A 19661-nucleotide genomic window follows, 5' to 3' on the forward strand; every position below is an offset into this window, starting at 1 on the left:
TCGTTCTGTGTTCTCAGAAACGCTTCCGTGGTTCTTTCCATAGCGGCCTCCTATATCACAGGAAGGAGGCCCAGGAAGATCAAAGCTAAACGTACCAGAAAGGAAAGGAAAGTGAAAGGATCCGGCTGCAGCCTGGGAAATTGAAAACACTTTGTGCGTGGCCCCGCCTCCACCAGGGCTCCAGACTTAGGGGACCAGGAAGTAAGACTCCATTTCCCAGAAGGCCTCTGGCTTGACGTCCTGCAAGCCTTGGCACTCCCATTATGGAAGACTCCATTTCCCAGAATGCCTGGGTCCTGGATTCGCCCAAATCTTGGCTCCTCCCACTGTGCAGTCCCCGGGTGTGTTGGGAGTCTGTGGGGGGTCATCTCTGCTCCTGGAGTGTTCACAAGTTTGGGTTTTGGCTTTTGTGTAGAGAAGGGGAAGGAGGAGAGTCAAGGTAAACGTTGCAGCCTGGCGTTAGGCAGTGAAGACTTTCTACTCCCTAGTTCCTGGGGACAGAGAAGACCCGGGCGGACCAGTCGCGGGTAACAGCCTGGAAGTCAAAGTGGGGGGTGGAGGAAGGGAGAAGCTCCGTTGCCTGGAAGAGCAGAGAGGCGGGGCAGGGGCGGTGCAAGTGTGTGGTGGGGGGAGGGGGAGGTCTCCGTGTCTCCGCGTCTGTTGTCGCTTTAAAGGACCCTAGAAAAGGGGCAAATACAGAAGTGCCCGTGTCAGGTGGGGGCGGCTCTGTCTGGAACCAGAGCCCTGGAGGGGCTTTGCCCTCCCCCCCCCCCGGGGTGAGAATGCGCCGCCTTACCCCCAGCACCAGAGCCAGGAAGCGGCTCAGGGAGGAGGGTGCTGTGAAAGGATGGGGGCGGCGCTGGTCCCGGCCCTTCCCGGAGAGATGCCGGGGGAGAAACTGGCAACATGAGCGTGGTTGGAGTGGGGGCTCTGAATTCGGGCACAGAACAAATGTCAACAGGTTTACCCCCAACCCCGGCCTGATGCCCGTCTTCGGGTCCAGGCCTCCTCCTGCCCTCCCTCCTCCCACCCCCCATTACCCATAACCTCTCCTCCTAGGAGTCTCCCTCAATCCACCTGTGCTCCCAAAGCAGTTTCTGAATGGAATGAAGCCAGAGAGAGTAGCGGAGGGCGTGGGGAGGCTTCTTCCTGAGGCTCCCTGTCCCCTCCAGTGGGGAGGGTCTTCTCTGAGGCCGGGGGAAGGGCCTGGGAGCCCCTCTGAGCCCTCCCCCTCTCTAATTTCTCACAGGTGTACAAGAGGAAGTCTGCCTGTCTTGGGGCTCCCACCCCCTGAGGGACCACAGTCTGGGCCAAGCAGAAACCCTGGGACCAGAGGGAATGGCCCCCGGGACCCCGAGGCCCCCTTCCCAGGTGAGTGCAATCCATTCCCAGCCCTGGCCAAGCTCCCCCCAGCTGGAATCCAGCAGAACTCAGACCTGTGTCTTTCCCAACCTCCAGGGGAGCCATCACTACTTGCTGTCAGGGTGACCTCAAGTGTGACCCCCAATCCCCAACTGTGTTCTAGGGTTTTCCAGGGCCTCTGTAACCCCTGGGTGGATGAGGTTCCAGACAGACAGGCCGTGCAGACATTCATTCATCCATCCTAGAGTGTGACACCCTCCATCAGAGGGGGATGCCTGTGTGTCCCACCATTCCAGGCATGGCCCAGGCACAGTCTCTGCTCCTGACCTCCAGGATCTCAGGTTTGGACAGGTCAGGGAGGCTTTGGAAGAAGTTTGGGGTGAGATCAGGTGAGGACACAGAGGAAAAGGTGTGTTTTTAGTAGAATAAAAAGGATGGGAATTCTGGGTGAGCGCTAAAAGGTCTGCTCTTCAAACATTATTAAACTATCAAGAACTTAGAGTGCACTTAATGTACAGAAACTTTAGGTCTTTCCTATTCAAATCTTTTACCTTGAACCTAACAGGATTATACAACCTGTTGCTTTCTCAATCTATTTCAGTTTGTTTCCTTTATTTTTTATTTTTTAGCTTATAATTTATTTAGAATATTTTTCCATGGTTATATTATTCGTATTCTCTTCCTCCCCTCTTCCCTCCCTACCCCTCGAGCTCCTAAGCAATTCTACTGAGTTATAAGTATATTATTGCTCAAAATCCATTTCCATATTATTCATATTTGTAATACAGTGATCCCTTTAAAAATTAATTTTAAAAATTTTAGCCATGTTTACATGATTCATTTTCTTTCCCTCCCTTCTTTCCTCCCTGCTCCAAGAGCCAACAAGCAATTCCACTGAGTTGTAGAAATGTTGTCACTTGATACCTATTTTGATAGTATTCATTTTTACTGTTGAGTGATTTTTTTTAAGGCCTAAACCCCAAATCACATTCCCACATATTCATGTGATATGAAATGTCATATGTTTTGCTTTTGCATTTCTACTCCCATAGTTCTTTCTATCAGGGTGGATTGTATTCTTTTTCATAAGTCCTTCAGGAGTGTCCTAGCTTGTTGCATTACTACTAGTAGCAAATTCCATTACATTGGATTTTTCCACAGCATTTTACTTCCTTGAGGACAATGTTTTTCTGGTTCTGCTCACTTTACTGCATCAGTTCATTAAGGTTCTCCGAGTTCATATGGAAAGCCTCCAGATCATCAATCCTTCCAGCACAATAGTATGTTAAATTTATTTAGTTATATGGTTAGATTGAATATATTTAATTGGTGGTCACCAGGGATTTAATTTCTAAAATCCAAAAATGAATTACTCAAGTAGAATGGAATTATGGTAGTTCATTTTTATAATAGAGGAAAAATATTAATGATGAGAGAAAAGGGGAGAGAGAGATGAGAAAAGGGAGATGAGAGAAAATACTTCCTCAGAGCCAGGTAGAAATTCTAAGCCCCAGCCAGGGGAAAGAAGTCTCAAGAGAATGGGCCTTTTGCAGAGGTTCACACTTCCAGAAGGGCAAGGAAACTGTAAGATAATTTTTAGTGTTTTGACTTAAATCTAAATGATTGGTTGCCAGGGTAAATTTCCAAATAATAAAATACCCAAGTCAGCTGGCAATTATGGAGATTTTAATTAATATAGAGAGAAGGAATTAAGGAACGGAATAGAGAGAGACAGAGAGAGAGAATTAATTTAAACTGCTATGGCTCAGGTTGAGCCAGGCAGTAGTTAAAGGCCTTGGCCAAAGTGGCCTCCCTGAGCCTAAGGGTAAGGGAGTCAGTCTTATCACTCACCATGAGACTGTCTCCAAGCTGGGTTCCAGTCCTCCACTGAACTCAGTCTCCTGAACTGAGTTCAGAATAATCACTTGAACTGACTTTTAGCCTTCTTTTAAAGAGAATTTTCTCTTATGTCACCTCCCCTACATTTTTATGTCTACCAATCACAGTAGACACTTTTTTCCAGGACTGCCCATTATTTGTTCTCACCACTCTTTAGTTCTCACCTTCTCTGGTTAGATTATATCTTCTGAGTACTTCACACTTCTTTGTTAAGCTTGCCTTTTGTGAGTTACTTGACCTTTTTGTGATTAATTTAACCTTTAAAGGTACTTAACACCTTTATGTATTAGATCTAAAAATAGACTTAGCTTAAGTTTTAGCTTTACTATAAGATATGAGTTAAGTACCTTCATTGTTCAATCAGGAGTTTACAACTTTATCTTCCTTTAAAGTATGTCTAGGGTGGAGTATCCCTTAGGGTGGAGTAATTTTAAAAGTTCCCAATACATTCCTGATTCTTGTTAGACCAAATATCTCCATTGTTACAATAAGGAAATAGCTAAAATCAAATCTTCTAAAGTACAGTCTGAGTAGTTTTTAAGATTCACAAAACTAAGTCAGCCTTTCTCTCACCACGGTGACTGTCTAAAAGGGAATCTTTTTAAGGTTTCCCCCACGAGCTCCTCCAGCGGTCCAGTTCCACAGCCAAGTGTCTTCACTCCAAATCTGGGTGTCTGTCTTCGTCTCTCCTCCAAGGGATTCTTCTTCACTCCAAACTCAAGTGACTAATCTTGATTCCAGTCCAAATCTGAGTGACTGAATCTTGATCTATCAATTGATTCTTGTGTGCCTGTGTTTCCTCTATTTAAAGACCTTTTGCTCTTGTGTCACCTCCCCTAAATCTTATGTCTACCAATCACAGCAGACGCTCCTCTTCAGGACTGCCTATTCAATGTATGAAATGGGAGTTCACACCTTTTGTAGTTAGTTAACATCTTTTTGTAGCTATTTAACACCTGTTTTGGTTAGTTAACACCTTTTGTGTAGTTAAAATGGATAAATCTACTTTAAATACTGAGTTAACACTTTGGGGATTAAAATCTAAAAATACACAGGGGATTACAATTTAATCTTCACAATCAAGGAAGAACTAAGTATCTTCATTGTTACAATCAGGGGAGAGCCAAATCCAATCTTCACAGTATAACATCACCATCATATGCCAGAATTGTTCATTCCCCAATGGAGGGACACCCCCTTGTTTTCCAATTTTTTGGCACCACAAAAAGCACAGCTATAAATATTTTTGTACAAGTATTTTTCATTATTACCTCTTTGGGATACAAACCCAGTAGTCTTATAGCTGGATCAAAGGGCATGCAGTCTTTTAAAGCCCTTTGGCCAAAATTCCACATTGCCTTCCAGATTTTCTGTCAGTCCTCTCTTATTCACGTGGATATTAATCAGCTCTGTGAATCCAGGACCCGAGTTTTAGTTTAGCTGGAACAGATGGGAAACACTAGAAGTTTGGGGAAGACTCCTCCCTTTTTCTAAGCCTTTTTAGTTCTAGAATAGAGAACAGAGCAGGTCCATTGCTGCCCTTGCTGTCCCCACTGCCCAGCTTTGGGTAAGATTGTCCTCGCGAGGCCCTGGCCTTTACTTAGGTGAGGTGGGCTATTAAAGAGAGGAGTGGCCTGGAGCTTCCTGTGCAGGCATCGAGGTGAGGCCAGAACCGGTCGTCCTGGCTGTGAGGGTTGTTCTGGCTCGTCACGACTGCTCACAGCCCAGGTCTGTGTGCCTTGCCTGGGTGCTGCACACTATGGGCCAACAGCCTCTTCCTCAAGCTGCCTCTTCACTTCTTCTCTTGACCCTTGTTCCCCAGATTTCCAGGGTTACTGGGCCAGGCTTAGATCCTTTGTTTTTCATTAATAACTTTTTAAAAAATTAATGTCGAATTATGATATTTTTGTGGAATAAATTTGCCTTTAGCCTGGCCAAGGTCAGAACTCCAGACTTGCTGTGCCCTTCCCCTGAGGACATGAAACTAGGAGAAGCCTCCCTTTTATTGTTGTGAGAAATGGGTTAAGGGATAGATTGCATTTTGGCAGTTTTGCCACAATTTCCTCGAGTTCACCTAGAGGCTGTTTCAACAAAAACCTTTCCATGGAAGTTTGTGTTAAAGGGATTTTCTTAGTCTCTCCCTGTGTCTCCTCAGAGGCCAGAGAGCAGGTTTCTAAGTAGATCAGAACTGACAGCAGTCAGTGAGCCAGAGCTGAAGATTCCATTACCAGGGAGACCAGGCCTGAGGAGAGGAAGTAGCCGACCTCTGACAGGAAGTTAGGTGGGACAGTTGGTTAGTGAGGAGATAAAGGAAGCAACCAGGGACAGTTGGAGGTCTTTTGCCTCTGGGATCTGGAGAGAGCAAGAGCTCTGTCTCTGGGGCAAAGGGCTGCTGACAATTGGGCTGCTATAGAAAACTGATTGAAGGACTGAGTAGTGACTGTCTTATTATATTAGGGAGTTAGGTATTTAGTGAATAATTTATAGAGTAGATCAGGTAGGCCTGGCATTCCAGGCAAAAGAAACTGTCCTCAGAAAACAGAGATAGTTTTAGGTAGTATTGGGACTTTTAGGTATATTTATAGAGTATAAGATTAATTATCTCTCTTTTCTATCTTTCTATGTGTGTACTTCTTTCTTCAATTAAACAAAGTTATTGTTAAACTTCTCTCCTCACTTTGTAAAACTCCTTAATTTAACCCTTACATTTGTTTCTTCCTCCCTTTGAGATCATTTCACTAATGTGTGAAACAAGTATCTTTACACAGCTCCAATGTGGGACCTATTGCAACTTTTTCTGGGTGTGTCTTTTCAATAAACTCTTTAATTTTTTCTGAAATCCTCAACCTTTCTTTAATCTCATTTGTACTGATTACCTCATCCACCTTGAGCCTCCTCCCACAGGGGGAAGCTTGTGGTTCAAATATCCACTCATGAGTTAAAGCAAAAAATTCTGATTGTGACTGCTGGCATCTCAAATTGCTTGTGACTTAAAGTGTGTGTGTGTGTGTATCAAGACATCAGTTGATGTGTCTAGATAGATAGATAGATAGATAGATAGATAGATAGATAGGTAGTAAGAGAGAGATAAAGAGATGACAGCAGTGGTAGAGGAATTACCTTTTTTCTTTTATATTGTGGAGAGGTTCGACTGACCATATTAAATAACCAATTAATGAATTAATTAAAAATGAAGAAATTCTGCCTCTTGAATATTCTAGTCATGGCAGTCAGTGTCTTTCTTATGAATGAGCTCAGTCCCCAACCCCAGGAAATCAAATGATATCTTTTTAAAATATGAACACTCCCTCCTTTCCTTCTGTAACTAAATATAAAATGACTGAATATTTTCTAGTTAGAAATGACATCGAAGCAAAGAGAGGATATTTTGGCACATCATACTCAGTGTTTTGCCAAATTCTCAATATAACAATAAAAGACTACTCTTCGTCATTTACTTGGAATCAGAGTTTGATCCCATATAACTCTGGAGTCCTCTATTCTTTCAGCTAGATAAGAGCCTTTCAGCCTTCTAAGAAATTAAGTGGAGAATTCCTTTTTTGTTGTTTTCTCCTTATTAATCATTGGTAATTTCCCCAGAATACCCAATAATTGCTTCCTTTTCACAAATTTCAAAAAAAAAATGTTCTTACTAGATGAATTCTGACAGTTGTGATGAGGAGGGATTTCAGATCACCTTCTCTCTTCTCCTCAGACTCTCCTGCCTCCCTCAGAGAGCACATACCCTTTCCCTTATTCCATACGGAAAGCATGTCAGAGTGAGTCGCTTCTCCAGTCTTTACTCTCCCAACATAATTCTCACTTCAGACACAAAATGCCTTTGTCAGTGTTCCATTGGACTCTGAATGACTGGTCTCCAGAGCTGGCTGTGGCACTCTTCAAGGTAAAGAGTTTGGGGTGAGTCCCTTGTGTGCTTCACTTTCTTCAAGTTAGTTGATGAGGCCTGTATTGGATGAATACTGCAGGCTCGGCTCTAAATCTTGTGACTTTTGCTGATTTAGGGGTCAGTAACATTCAAGGATGTGGCTGTGGACTTCACCCAGGAGGAGTGGTGCCTGTTGGACCATTCTCAGAAAGAGCTGTACAAGGAGGTTGTACTGGAGAATGTGCAGAATCTACTCTTTGTGGGTAAGGACCATTTCCTCTATTATCTCTGAATCTGCCATTAAGGGAATGTCTTCATTCCATGTAAAAGGAGCAGGATTTTAAGGCTTTGTCAGTGATTAAAGAAGCAAAAGTGCTGATTTCTGTGTAGGGTTCTCCTCCTGCCTGTTTTTATTTTTTTTAAAAAAGTCTTTGAATTCTGTGATGGGAAGCTGGGACTTTCCTTTCTTGCTCTGAAAATGGTGTCTCTTCTATTTTAGGTAGCTTTAGGTAAAAACTTCAGTGTTACAGATTTACATTCCTGAAGTTAATCACAAGAGTCATCTAGTCAACCTTCTAATTTGATTTTGTTTGGAAATTCTCTGTAAAAACCAAGGCATATTTTCCTTGCAAATGACCATTGAAAGGGACACTCTACCTGCCAATTCTGCCTCTTCCCATGTGGGATGAGTGGTATTTAGAAAGGATGTTTTGTTAAGTATTGTAATGATTAAAATAGTGGTTAGCTTAAATTGTGACCGCAGAAATATGTTTTCAAGACAGTGTCTTGTTTTAAATCAAATATAAAGTGATCACCAGGGAAAAATTCCCAAATATGAAATATACCCAAGTCAGCTGGGTTTTATAGAGATTCTAATTAATAAAAATGAGGAATTAAAAAAAGGGAGAGAGAGAGAAAAAGGAAATAATGAGAAATAGGCTAGACCAGCCTAGGCCAGCCTAGGCTGAAGCTCTAAGAGAGAGATCAGTCAGTCTTTTTATCAACTCACCACAAGATCTGTCCAAAGCAAGATTTTAGTGTTCAGAGAGACACCAGTTCAGCTTCAGCTAGCTCAATCAAGTTCAGCACCAAGTCTTTCAAGGCAGCCAGCTGCCTTCTCCAATTCAGCTTTTCCCAGCTCAATCTCCAGCTGACTTTTCCAGCTGAAATGAATCCCCAGAGCCCTTTCTGAGCTCATTTTAAAGCTAATTTTCTCCTATGTCACCTCCCCTAAGTTCTTACATTTACCAATCACAGTAGACCTTTTCCAAAGGACAGACCATTCTGAATTCACAGCTGAGTAGACTAAACTTTTGAATAATTCACACCCGACTAGACTAAAACCTCTGAGTAAGTTTCTCACCTCTTTGCCCTTTGCAAGTTCACAAGTTGCCTGACCTTTATAGGTACATAGCACCTCTAAAAATAGGCACAGCTTAAGGGCTTTTGTCTTACTATAAGTATGGGTTAAGTACTTTTCATTGTTCAGCAAGGAGTTTACAACTTTATCTTCCCCTAAGGCATGCTTAAGTATGTGTGGAGTAGAGATCTCACATTCCTGACTAAGTCCCTTCATTGTATAAAATGGGGAATGGTCTTACTTAACCAAGTGTTCTGAAGTAGGGTCTGAGAATTTTTAAGATTCTCAGTATTAATGGTGGAGGCAGTGCCAAGAAGACAGCAGAGCATAAGCAAAAGCTACAAGTACCCTGAGAATCTTAAAAAAAACCTTATAAAAGACTGCTTCTAGAATTCTAGAATGACAGAATGAACAAGGGTCAGAGTAAGGTGAGTCTCCTAAGGAAAACAACTTGAAAGGTAGGCAGAAAGGGTATATTTCTGGGTACAAAGAGGAATTGGAAGTAAAACCGGGCAAAGGGGAGTTCAGAAAATCCACCCCCTCCATACTGCTCCATAAATGGCAGCCAAACTAAACTGAATTATTTGGTAGTAGTCTTGATCTGGCATGAGGGAATTCTGCATCTGACTTTGTAAACAGCTGCTTCCTTGAATCCCAGAATAAGTCCCCTTCTTCATGCAAAATCTCATCAGTCCCACAGGGATGAGCCTGACCTTGTACTCCTAGGCACTGTGCAGGCTAACTTTATGCTCCTTGGAACTATTTAGTGGCTCTTTTGTGATTCCTTCTAGAATCAGACACAAAGTTCCATAATATTTAACAATCAGTGGCAAGTTCCCATAGTCTAAAGTTTTGGGTATGCATTGACATTAGGGCTAATGGACATTTTAACCTTACCCTAGTGCAAAATAATAAAAAACATTAATACTGTTAACATGTGCTTTAAGTACAAAAAATGAGAGGAGAAAAATTCAGATACTCTATTGCACGTAAGGAAAAACAATAGTAAAATTTTTAAAAAATCAAAAATATCTAGCTCACAATCAGTTATACCTATCACCCAAAACTTATTTCTATGTTATTCATTTTGTAACGCAGGAATCTTTTAAAACCAGAACCCACATTAAACCAGTGATACGTCTCATATTTTATTCTGGATTTCTACCTCCACAGTTCTTTTTCTAGATGTGGATAGCATTCCTCAGACATTCCTCAGAATGTCCTGGATCACTGCATCTCTTTTAGTAGCAATTCAGTTTCTGTGTACAGTGTTCTCCGGGTTCTGCTTTTTTCAGTCCCAATCAGTTCATGTGGGTCTTTCAAGTTCTTACAGAAATTAATCTATTCATTATTCCTTATAGCACAGTAGTATTCCATCAACATCATATGCCACAATTTGTTCAGCCATTCCCCAATGGAGAGAACCCCCTCCCCCATTCCTCATTTTCCAGTTTTTTTGCTACGTTTAGAAAAAGCCCAGCTAATAATATTTTTGTACAAACAGGTCCTTTTCCTTTTTAAATCACTTGGGGACACATACATACTAGTAGTATTGCTGGATCAAAGGGCATAAATTGTTTTAAAGCTCTTTGGGCATAATCCAGATTGCCAACAGAATGGTTGGATCCATTCACAACTCCACCAGTAATACATTAGTGTCCCAATTTTACCACATCCCCTCCAACATTTATTATTTTCCTTTGCTGTCATATTGGCCACTCTGCTCCCTATGAGTTGGTACCTCAGAATTTTTTTGATTTGTATTTCTCTATTCAAGAGGGATTGAAAACATTATTTCATGTTATTATTGATGATTGTAATTTCTTCATCTCAAAACTGCCAATTCCTATCCCTTGACCATTTTTCAAATAGGGAATGGCTTGGTTTTTTATAAATTTGACTTAATTCTTTGTATATTTGAAAAATTCGATCTTTGATATAAAATTATTTCCACTATTTGTTGCTTCCCTTCTAATTTTGATTTCAGTGGCTTTGTTTGTACAAGACCTTTTTAATTTGATATAGTCAAAATGATTCATTTTACATCTTGTAATGTTCTCTGTCTCCTGCTTCGTCTTTAATACTTCCCTTCTCCATAGACCTGACCAATATACTATTTTTCATTCATCTAATTTATTTACTTGTAATATCAATCTTTATGTTAAAGTTATATACCCATTGTGAACTTATCTTGGTATAGGGTGTGAGAAATTGATCTAAACTTTATTTTTGCCATGATGCTTTCTAATTTCTCAAGTAAGTTTTATCCAATATTGAGTTCTTATCCCAAAAGCTGTGATCCTTGGATTTATCAAACATTAGATTGCTGAGGTCATTTACCCTGAGTCTATTTCATTGATCCACCTCTTAGCTAATGCCATATTATTTTGATGATCATTGTTTTATAGCACAGTTCAAGATCTGGTACTGCTAGGCTACCATCCTTCATTGTTTTTCATTGGTTCTTTGGATAGTCTTGATCTTTTGTTTTTTCAGATCAATTTTGTTTTTATTTTTTCCAATTCTATAAAATATTTTTTAGTCGTTTGTTAGGTACACCATTGAATAAGTGTATTTCTTCAGTTAGTATTGTCATTTTTATGATATTTGCTCATCAAACAGAAGAGCAATTGGCGTGTTTTTCAATTATTTAAATCTAGTTTCATTTGTGTAAAAAGTGTTTTGTATTCATGTTCATATAATTCTTGTGATTCTCTTGGCAGATGAATTCCCAAATATTTTATAATATCTAGTGTGACCATATAAAATGCTTGGAAATTAAAAGTATTTAGAAAACTAGAAAAAAATGTGGCAAAAATTAGGTACAGACCAATAGCTCACACCCTATATCAAGATATGGACCAAATGGGCATATGATTTAGACATAAAGGGTGATATTATAAGTAAATTCAGGGAAGATAAAATTGTTTTCCTGGCAGATCTATGAGGAAAGGAAGAATTTCTGACCAAACAAAAGATAGAGAACATTATAAGATGTGAAATATATAATTTTGACTATGATAACTTTAAACTGTTTTGAACAAATAAAACCAATATAACCAAGATTAGAAGAGAAACAAGAAGCTGGGAAATATGGTTTTATAGTAGATTTTTCTGATCTCATTTTTTCAAATATATAAAGATCAAAGTAAATTTAATCCAAGAATGCAAGTCATTCCCCAGTTGACAAATGGTCATAGGTTATGAATAATCAGTATTCAGATGAAGAAAACAAAGCTGTCAATAGTCACATGAAGAAATATTGTGTCTCTTAGTTAGAGAAGTGAATTAGAAGAACTCTGAAGTATCACCTCACCCTTAACCGACTGGCCAACATGACAGAAAAGAGAAGTAACACAGATTAGAGGAAATGTGGCAAAATTGGGGCATGTTATACCTTGGTGTTGGATTTGTGAACTGATCTATCCTTTCTGGAGAGCGAATTTCGAATGACTCCCAAAGAGCTACCAAACAATGCATACCTTTTGATCCAGTAATACCACTACTAGTTCTGTGCCCCGAAGAGATCAGAAAAAAAGGAAAAGGGCCTACTGGTAGGAAAATACTTGTAACTGCTCTTTCGGTGGTAGTAAAGAATTAGAAATTAAAGGGATGTCTATCAGTTGACGAATGGCTGAATAAATTGTCATATATGAGAGTGATGGAATACTATTGTGCTTTATTAAATGATGAACAGGATGATTTCCGAAAGTGCTGGGACGACTCCCATGAACTGATATAGAGGGAAATAAGCAGAACCAGGAGAATATTATATACTATAACATTAATATTATGGAATGTTACAAGCATAACAACTTTGGCTATTCTCAGCAATACAATAATCCAAAATAATTCTGAGGGACTTATGACATAGAACACTTCCAGAGAAGGAACTGTTGGAGTTAGAATACAGATGAGAGCATACAATTTTTCACTTGTACATTTGAGTTTTTGTTTTGAAGTTGTAGTTTTATATGATTATTCACTTCTTAAAAAAATGGAAATAAAATTTAAAATATGAAACTTTAGCTCACAGCCCCTAATTCTGCCCACTCTAGCAAGTTTATTCTTATTCCTCCTTCAATGTTCCCTCAAATTCCAGGCCTGGTGATAAGAATGAAAGGGAAGGCAATAAGCATTTAAAAATACCTGCTCTATGTTCTCCACTAAGTAAAGGAGTTCATAATTGTCATTAATTTCACAAAATGCCTGTGAGTTTGATACTTTTATTGTCTTCAATTCATTGTTGAGGTAACTGAAGTAACAGGTTAAATAACTTGCCCCAGGGCATACACTTACCATCTCTCTCAGGCTGGATTGAATTTTTTTTTCCTGACTCCAAGTTCTGACCTCTTCACTACCTGCTGCCTTTAATTTCTAGATAATGGAGGTTGTGAAATGTGCCTATCCTTCTATTACAAGAGATAAATAAAGATGGAATTTTCTGATTGTAAATATGTTACATTATCTCTGTCCTGCTGTAAATGTCCCAACAATGAATACAACAAAAACCATTCTTGTTTGCATTGTTTGCATGCCCCTTTCCATTAAGAGGACCAATTTTTTTTTTATTTTTCTCACCTCATCCCTTCATTATTCCTCATGTTCAGGGCTTCCAGTTCCAAGAGCAAATTTTATCTCCTGTTTTCAGTGAGGAGAATCACCATGTATGCTAGAGAAAAAAGGCCCCAAAATCTCCTGTCCAGGGTAGTGAGTTGAATGCAGGGGCATAAGGGCTTTTATCCCAAAAGACTTTGATCTGTTTTAGTGAAGGGAGGGCTAGACTCAGGGCTGGCAGACCAATCCTGGATTATACTGTTCATTTCCTGAGAAATGCATGATGGACTCAGTATAGAATAGGAGACATATATGGTAGATTATAAAATAAGATGAATATTTAGTATGTCTGCACTGAACGGCATAATATCTTTGCATCTGTAGCGAAAAGAAGAAAACTTCTATTGCACTTTGAAAATTTGTTTGTGAGAGTAAAAAGAGTCAAGTAGTTTCTCAGCTTAGCATATAAAATTTACCAAGTATGATGATTTGATAGTGCATCCAGAATGATGGCAATGAAATATATGGAAGGTCTCTCAAAATTGACAAAATTATGAGATTAGTCAATGAGTGACTTTGAAAGGAAAGACAGAAAGGACAATGGACAAAGATTCTTCAATACTGTGAACTTTTAAAGCATGCTTAGCCAAAGAGTTTGAGTTGTAGTCTACTTGCACGGAAGTAGATCAGGTCACTTTTCCATTCTTTACATATGACATGAGTTGTGAAGTATGATGAGAGTCTTGGTCTTGCCTGTATCACATATCTGTTGTGACATCTCACTGTTATTGTATGTGAAAGTATTTCTAAAATCTTCCATCATATAGTTTATGACCAAATGGTATATCCAAAGTCTGGTTCTGTTCATTTAAGTTTGAAAATTCTTCTTGGCCTTAGGAACTAAAATAAACATCAGTTTACTTATTGCCATCAGAGGAAAGAACTTATTTTCTGTATGTGTGTGTCTTCTCTTTCCATCTGTGTTTATATCATTATTTGTTTTCTTCAGAGGCAGAGACTAATTTTGAAGTGAAGGAGATGTCTACAAAGATGAGACTTTTTGTGGAAGGATCTAACTCTCCAAGAGGTATGAAGAGGAATCCCTGTGACTTCCTTTTCAGAGAAATCAATGACTCTAATATCAAGGTAAATAAAAATTCCAAGAGTGACTGTGAATTTGATGAAGTTGCAGAGAATTTTAGCCAACATTCAGTCCTAAATCAGTGTACAAAATTGACCTCAGGAAAAAACTGTTGTCTGGATAGTAAATACACCAAATACCTTCCAGAAAAAGTGGGATTTAATCTGTCTCATAAGAAGACTTCCGAAATGCCCATGTATCAAAATAACCTAGGGAGAATCACTTCTGGCTCGAGTTTAAACCTCACAAGACATCCAAATCATATTGAGATGCTTTCTGTGAGTAATAAAGGTGGGAGACCTTTAATTCAGAACTCTGAGTTTGGTTCCTATCAAATAATACACTCTGGAGAGAGACCTCATCAATGTAAAGAATGTGGAAAGACTTTCACAGTGAGGGGTAATCTTGTTAGACATCAGAGAATCCATAGTGGAGAGAAACCGTATGAATGTACTCAATGTGGAAAGGCTTTCACAGAGAGGGGAAAGCTTGCTGCACATCAGAGAATCCACACTGGAGAGAAACCTTATGAATGTAAACAGTGTGGAAAGGCTTTCACAGAGAGTAGCTCTCTTGCTAAGCATCAGAGAATTCACTCTGGAGAGAAACCTTATGAATGTACACAGTGTGGAAAGCCTTTTACATGTAGGGGCCATCTTGCCACACATCAGAGAATCCACACTGGAGAGAAACCTTATGAATGTACACAGTGTGGAAAGCCTTTCACACGGAGGGGTGGTCTTGCTGCACATCAGAGAATCCACACTGGAGAGAAACCTTATGAATGTACACAATGTGGAAAGGCTTTCACACGGAGGGGTTATCTTGTTATACATCATAGAATCCACACTGGAGAGAAACCTTATGAATGTACACAGTGTGGAAAGCCTTTCACCCGGGGGGGAGATCTTGCCACACATCAGAGAATCCACACTGGAGAGAAACCTTATGAATGTATACAGTGTGGAAAGGCTTTCATACACAGGGTGAGTCTTGCTGAGCATCAAAGAATCCACACTGGAGAGAAACCTTATGAATGTACACAATGTGGAAGGGCTTTTTCACGGAGGGGCACTCTTGCTGAGCATCAAAGAATCCACACTGGAGTGAAACCTTATGAATGTACACAGTGTGGAAAGGCTTTCATATGTAGGGGCCATCTTGCTGCACATCAGAGAATCCACAATGGTGAGAAACCTTATGAATGTACACAGTGTGGAAAAGCTTTCATACACAGAGTGAGTCTTGTTGCACATCAGAGGATCCACTCTGGAGAGAAACCTTATGAATGTACACAGTGTGGAAAGGCTTTCATATATAGGGCAAGTCTTGCTGCACATCAGAGGATCCACACAGGAGAGAAACCTTATGAATGTACACAGTGTGGAAAGGCTTTCACACGGAGGAGTCATCTTGTTATACATCAGAGAATCCACACTGGAGAGAAACCTTATGAATGTATACAGTGTGGAAAGGCTTTCACAGAGAGTAGCTCTCTTGCTAGACATCAGAGAATCCACACTGGAGAGAAACCTTATGAATGTACACAGTGTGGAAAGGCTTTCATACTCAGGGTGAGTCTTGCTGAGCATCAGAGAATGCACACTGGAGAGAAACCTTATAAATGTAAACACTGTGGTAAGAGTTTCACATGGAGGGGTGATCTTGCCAAGCATCAGAGAATCCACACTGCAGAGAAAACTTATGAATGTAATAAATTTAGATAACCGTTCTCTTAATGTTCCACAATTACTTCATGTCAGAAAATTCCCACTGGAGAGAAACCTCAAGTGAGACTGAGCTTATTGTTGCCACTGTTTGCTTATTTAACATAAGAGGATCTGCATTAGAGAGAAACTTTAGGAATATGATCCGTGTGGTAAGGCCTTCAGACAACAATCATCTCTTATTCCCAAGTGAGAATCCCTTTTGGTTAGAAATCTTATTCCTGTCTTGAATGAAGAAAGACATTGAAATAGAGAATCCAGAGCTTGTTCAGTAGGAGAAAATGTCTTCTGAACAGATCAGTTCCTGATGGATTCTCTGTGGGAAGACTTTCAGCCAGAGATCATCTCTTCTTTCATGTCAGAGGATTCCTAGTGCAACACATATGCACAAGTCTGTGTTTTGTGCAAATGATAATAAGTCTGAGGCACCAGCCCACATCTATTAGATTGTTTATTATGAGAGAAAAGGAGGGTGAGAATTGAAAAAGGAATGAACTTTTGGGGTTGTGAACTAATTCAACCATTCTGGAGAACGCAATTTGGAACTATGTCCAAAAGACATTAAAAAGGAAAAACACCTATTTATATTAAAAATACAAAACACTTCAAGGTGCTCTTTCTGGGGTGACAAAAGTATTGCAAATTAAGAGGAAACTCACCCATTGGGAAATGGCTGAGCAAATGGTGGCATATAATTGCAATGGAATTCTGTTATCATTAATGAGGAGAAACTCAGAAAAAAACCTGGAAAGGCTTGAGAACTGATGCAGACTTTTAAAATTAAATATAAACAAAAATATCTATTTTACGTTTTGTAATGTTTCCTGTCTCTTTTTTGGTCTTAAATTTCCTTCCTTTACCATAGATTTGACAGCTATACTATTTCATGTTCCTCTAATTTACTTATAATATCACTCTTCATGTTAAAAGTCATTCACCTTTTCTGAATTAATCTTGGTGTAGGTTATGAGATGTTGTCCTAAACATAATCTCTCTCACATACTGTTTTCCAATTTTTTCAGCAGTTTTTGTTAAATAGTGAGTTCTTGTCCCAAAAGCTGAGATATTTGGGTTATTGAACACTAGTCATTTACCCCTGGTCTATTCCAAAGATCCCCCCGCCCTTCTGTCTCTTAGCCAGTACCATCTTGTTTTGATGATCACTGGTTTTTTTTTTTACGTTTTTTTTTTAATTTGGTCATTTTCAAACATTATTCCTTGGTTACAAAAATCATTTTCTATTCCTCCCTCCTCTCCCCCCACCCCTCCCATAGCCAATACACAATTCCACTGGGTATTACATGTGTCCTTGATCAGAACCCATTTCCATGTTGTTGGTGTTTGCACTAGGATGTTCATTTAGAGTCTACATCCCTAGTCATCCCCCTCAGCCCATGTAGTCAAACAGTTGTTTTTCTTCTGTGCTTCTACTCCCACAGTTTTTCCTCTGGATGTGGATACTGTTCTTTCTCTAGATCCTTCTGGATTGTTCAGGAACACTGCATTGCCACTAATGGAGAAATCTATTACATTTGATTGTACCAGGTTGATCACTGTTTTTTAATGTAGTTTAAGATCTGGTAGTCCTAGGCCCCCATCCTTCACATTTTTTTATTAGTTCCCTTGATCTTCTTGTTCTTTTGTTCTTCCAGATGAACTTTGTTATAATTTTTTCTAATTCCTTAAAAAAAGGTTTTTGGTAGTTTGATAGATATAGTACTGAATAAGCAAATTAATTTGGGTAGCATTGTCATTTTTATTATATTAGCTCATCTTTCCCATGAACAATTAATGTTTTTCCAGTTGTTTAGAACTAGTTTTATTTGTGTGAAAATTGTTTTGTAGTTGTGTTCATATAATTCCTGAGTTTGTCTTGTAACAGGGAATTCTTTGTTCTCTTTGAGTTTACACTTGTAAAAGGGAATCCTTTATACTCTGGCTAATAATAACTGAAGTATGCCTTCTTAGTACTTCACCAGACTGTGAAGACAGCATTAACTCTCCTTTGTCTACTTTTGAATTGAATCAACAAAAGCTCGAACACTCTACTTAGCACTAGGTGAAGGAGCTCTCCATCCTTTCAACTCAAATAGCCAGGAAATGAGAATTCTCACCTCTCCAGAAGGTGAGATGTTGTTCCCACAAACACTGCCCCCTTGAGCAGTGCTGGGTAATTTGGAAACTGTAATTGGCCCTTGTGAAAAGGGGAAGGGACAAGAAGCCACTATAAAAAGGGCCTGAATTTCTGGGGTTAGGAGAATTCACTCCAAGAAGGAAGTCAATTTCAAGGAGGAAGTGAGCTTCAAGAAGAAGGTTGGCTCAAGGAAGAAAGTGGGCCTCAGGAATCACCTTCAGCTCTAGTCATTGTCTTGACTCGCCTCTTTGAGGGAACTTGGGTGAGTTGAAAGCTAATTTTCCCTTCCTGTCTTTGGAGAGAGTTTAATTCCAGTTGAAGGTCAAGAAGTCTTGGCTGAGTTGAGCAATGGAGCAATATGTAGTTAGATGAGCTAATGTCTTCTTTACCCTTTTGTATTTCTATGCTTTGTCTTTCTCCTTTTGTAAATAAAAGCTATTAAAGTCATTTTGACCATTAAAATTTAATTCTTACATTCTAGACGAAAAGATTCAAATATTTTATATTGTCTCGAGTGATTGTAAATGGAGTTTCTCTTTCTAACTCTTGCTGTTGATTTTTGTTGGAAATATATAAACATGCTGATCATTTATGTGGAATTATTTTATATCCTGTAACTTTGCTAAAATAGTTAATGATTACTACTAGCTTTTTCCTTCTCCCTGTGATTTTGTGGCTGCAGCTGTGGGCTTTATGCCTGCCAGGAGAATCTGCACATGTCGATGTATGTTTTCTTAAATAATTAAGTTTGAACTTCTATTTCTTTTGGCTTATTTTCTTTCTACTTCAAGTGATTAGTAATAAACTTTATAAAATATACTTGGAGTTATTGGATATTGATTTAAATTTTACAGTATCCTGCAACTTTGCTAAAATTATTCTTTCTACTAGCTTTTTAGCTGATTTTCTAGGATTCTTTAAGCATACCATCATATCATCTGCAAAGAGTGATAGTTTAGCTCTGGATTAATTTTTCTCTCTGTCCAAAGGCCTGATCAAATCTTTTGTGTTCATTTAAATCCCTTTAGATTCTATAAAGTGTTCAAGTGTTGAATGAACAGTAGTAAACAATATTCTTTCTGAAATGAAGGGGTGTACAGGAAATGATTACAGGAAGGGTTTCATCTTGAGCTCAAACTTGACTATACTCTGTGTGAAGAGTGAGCCAAGCATTCTTTGTCAGTAATACCTACTTAGTACATTACCAGATACTAAGCGAGTTCACAAGTCACTTATTAAAGTAAGATCACACCTCCAAAGGTTACTGCCTCCCTTGGGCAGTGCTTGGTTGTGAAGTGGGGGGTCGACAGGAAGTGACATTGAAAAAACTGCTTTAAAAAGGCCAGCTCGAGGATGCACTCATTCTGTCTTCATTGGTGAGTAAGATTGGAGGACACTCTTTCACTGGATCCTGTGTTGGCTTGCAGTGGTGAGTGGAGTGATCCCTTGGTTCTTTTATAAGGAAACCTTCTCTGAATGTTGGTGCTTTGATGGGACACTCCCTTCAGCATGTGTTCTGGAGATATTCTTGGCAGTCTGAGCCTCATGTGCTTTGTTGGCAGATTCTTCAAAGGCTCCTCTTCAGATTTCAGCTT

General features: G+C 39.4%; 1 protein-coding gene across 3 annotated transcripts; it reads left to right on the forward strand.

Moving 5' to 3' along the window:
• The first annotated feature begins 261 nt into the window (after positions 1-261).
• Positions 262-18883, forward strand: LOC103103094 (zinc finger protein 883-like). 3 transcript variants are annotated; one of them, XM_007492599.3, is made up of 4 exons: positions 262-439; positions 1250-1371; positions 7284-7410; positions 14074-18883. In XM_007492599.3, exons 1-4 carry the CDS (start codon positions 286-288, stop codon positions 15930-15932), a joined length of 2262 nt encoding a protein of 753 aa, XP_007492661.2. In that variant the 5' UTR covers positions 262-285; the 3' UTR covers positions 15933-18883. The 3 variants fall into 3 exon arrangements, with proteins under 3 accessions (XP_007492661.2, XP_016278223.1, XP_056681828.1); XM_016422737.2 differs by having other exon boundaries at positions 300-527; XM_056825850.1 differs by lacking the exon at positions 262-439 and adding an exon at positions 6977-7179 and having other exon boundaries at positions 1248-1371.
• Positions 18884-19661: the final 778 nt, after the last annotated feature.

This window comes from Monodelphis domestica, chromosome 4, assembly GCF_027887165.1.
Source record: "Monodelphis domestica isolate mMonDom1 chromosome 4, mMonDom1.pri, whole genome shotgun sequence".
NCBI classification, from domain to species: Eukaryota; Metazoa; Chordata; class Mammalia; order Didelphimorphia; family Didelphidae; genus Monodelphis; species Monodelphis domestica.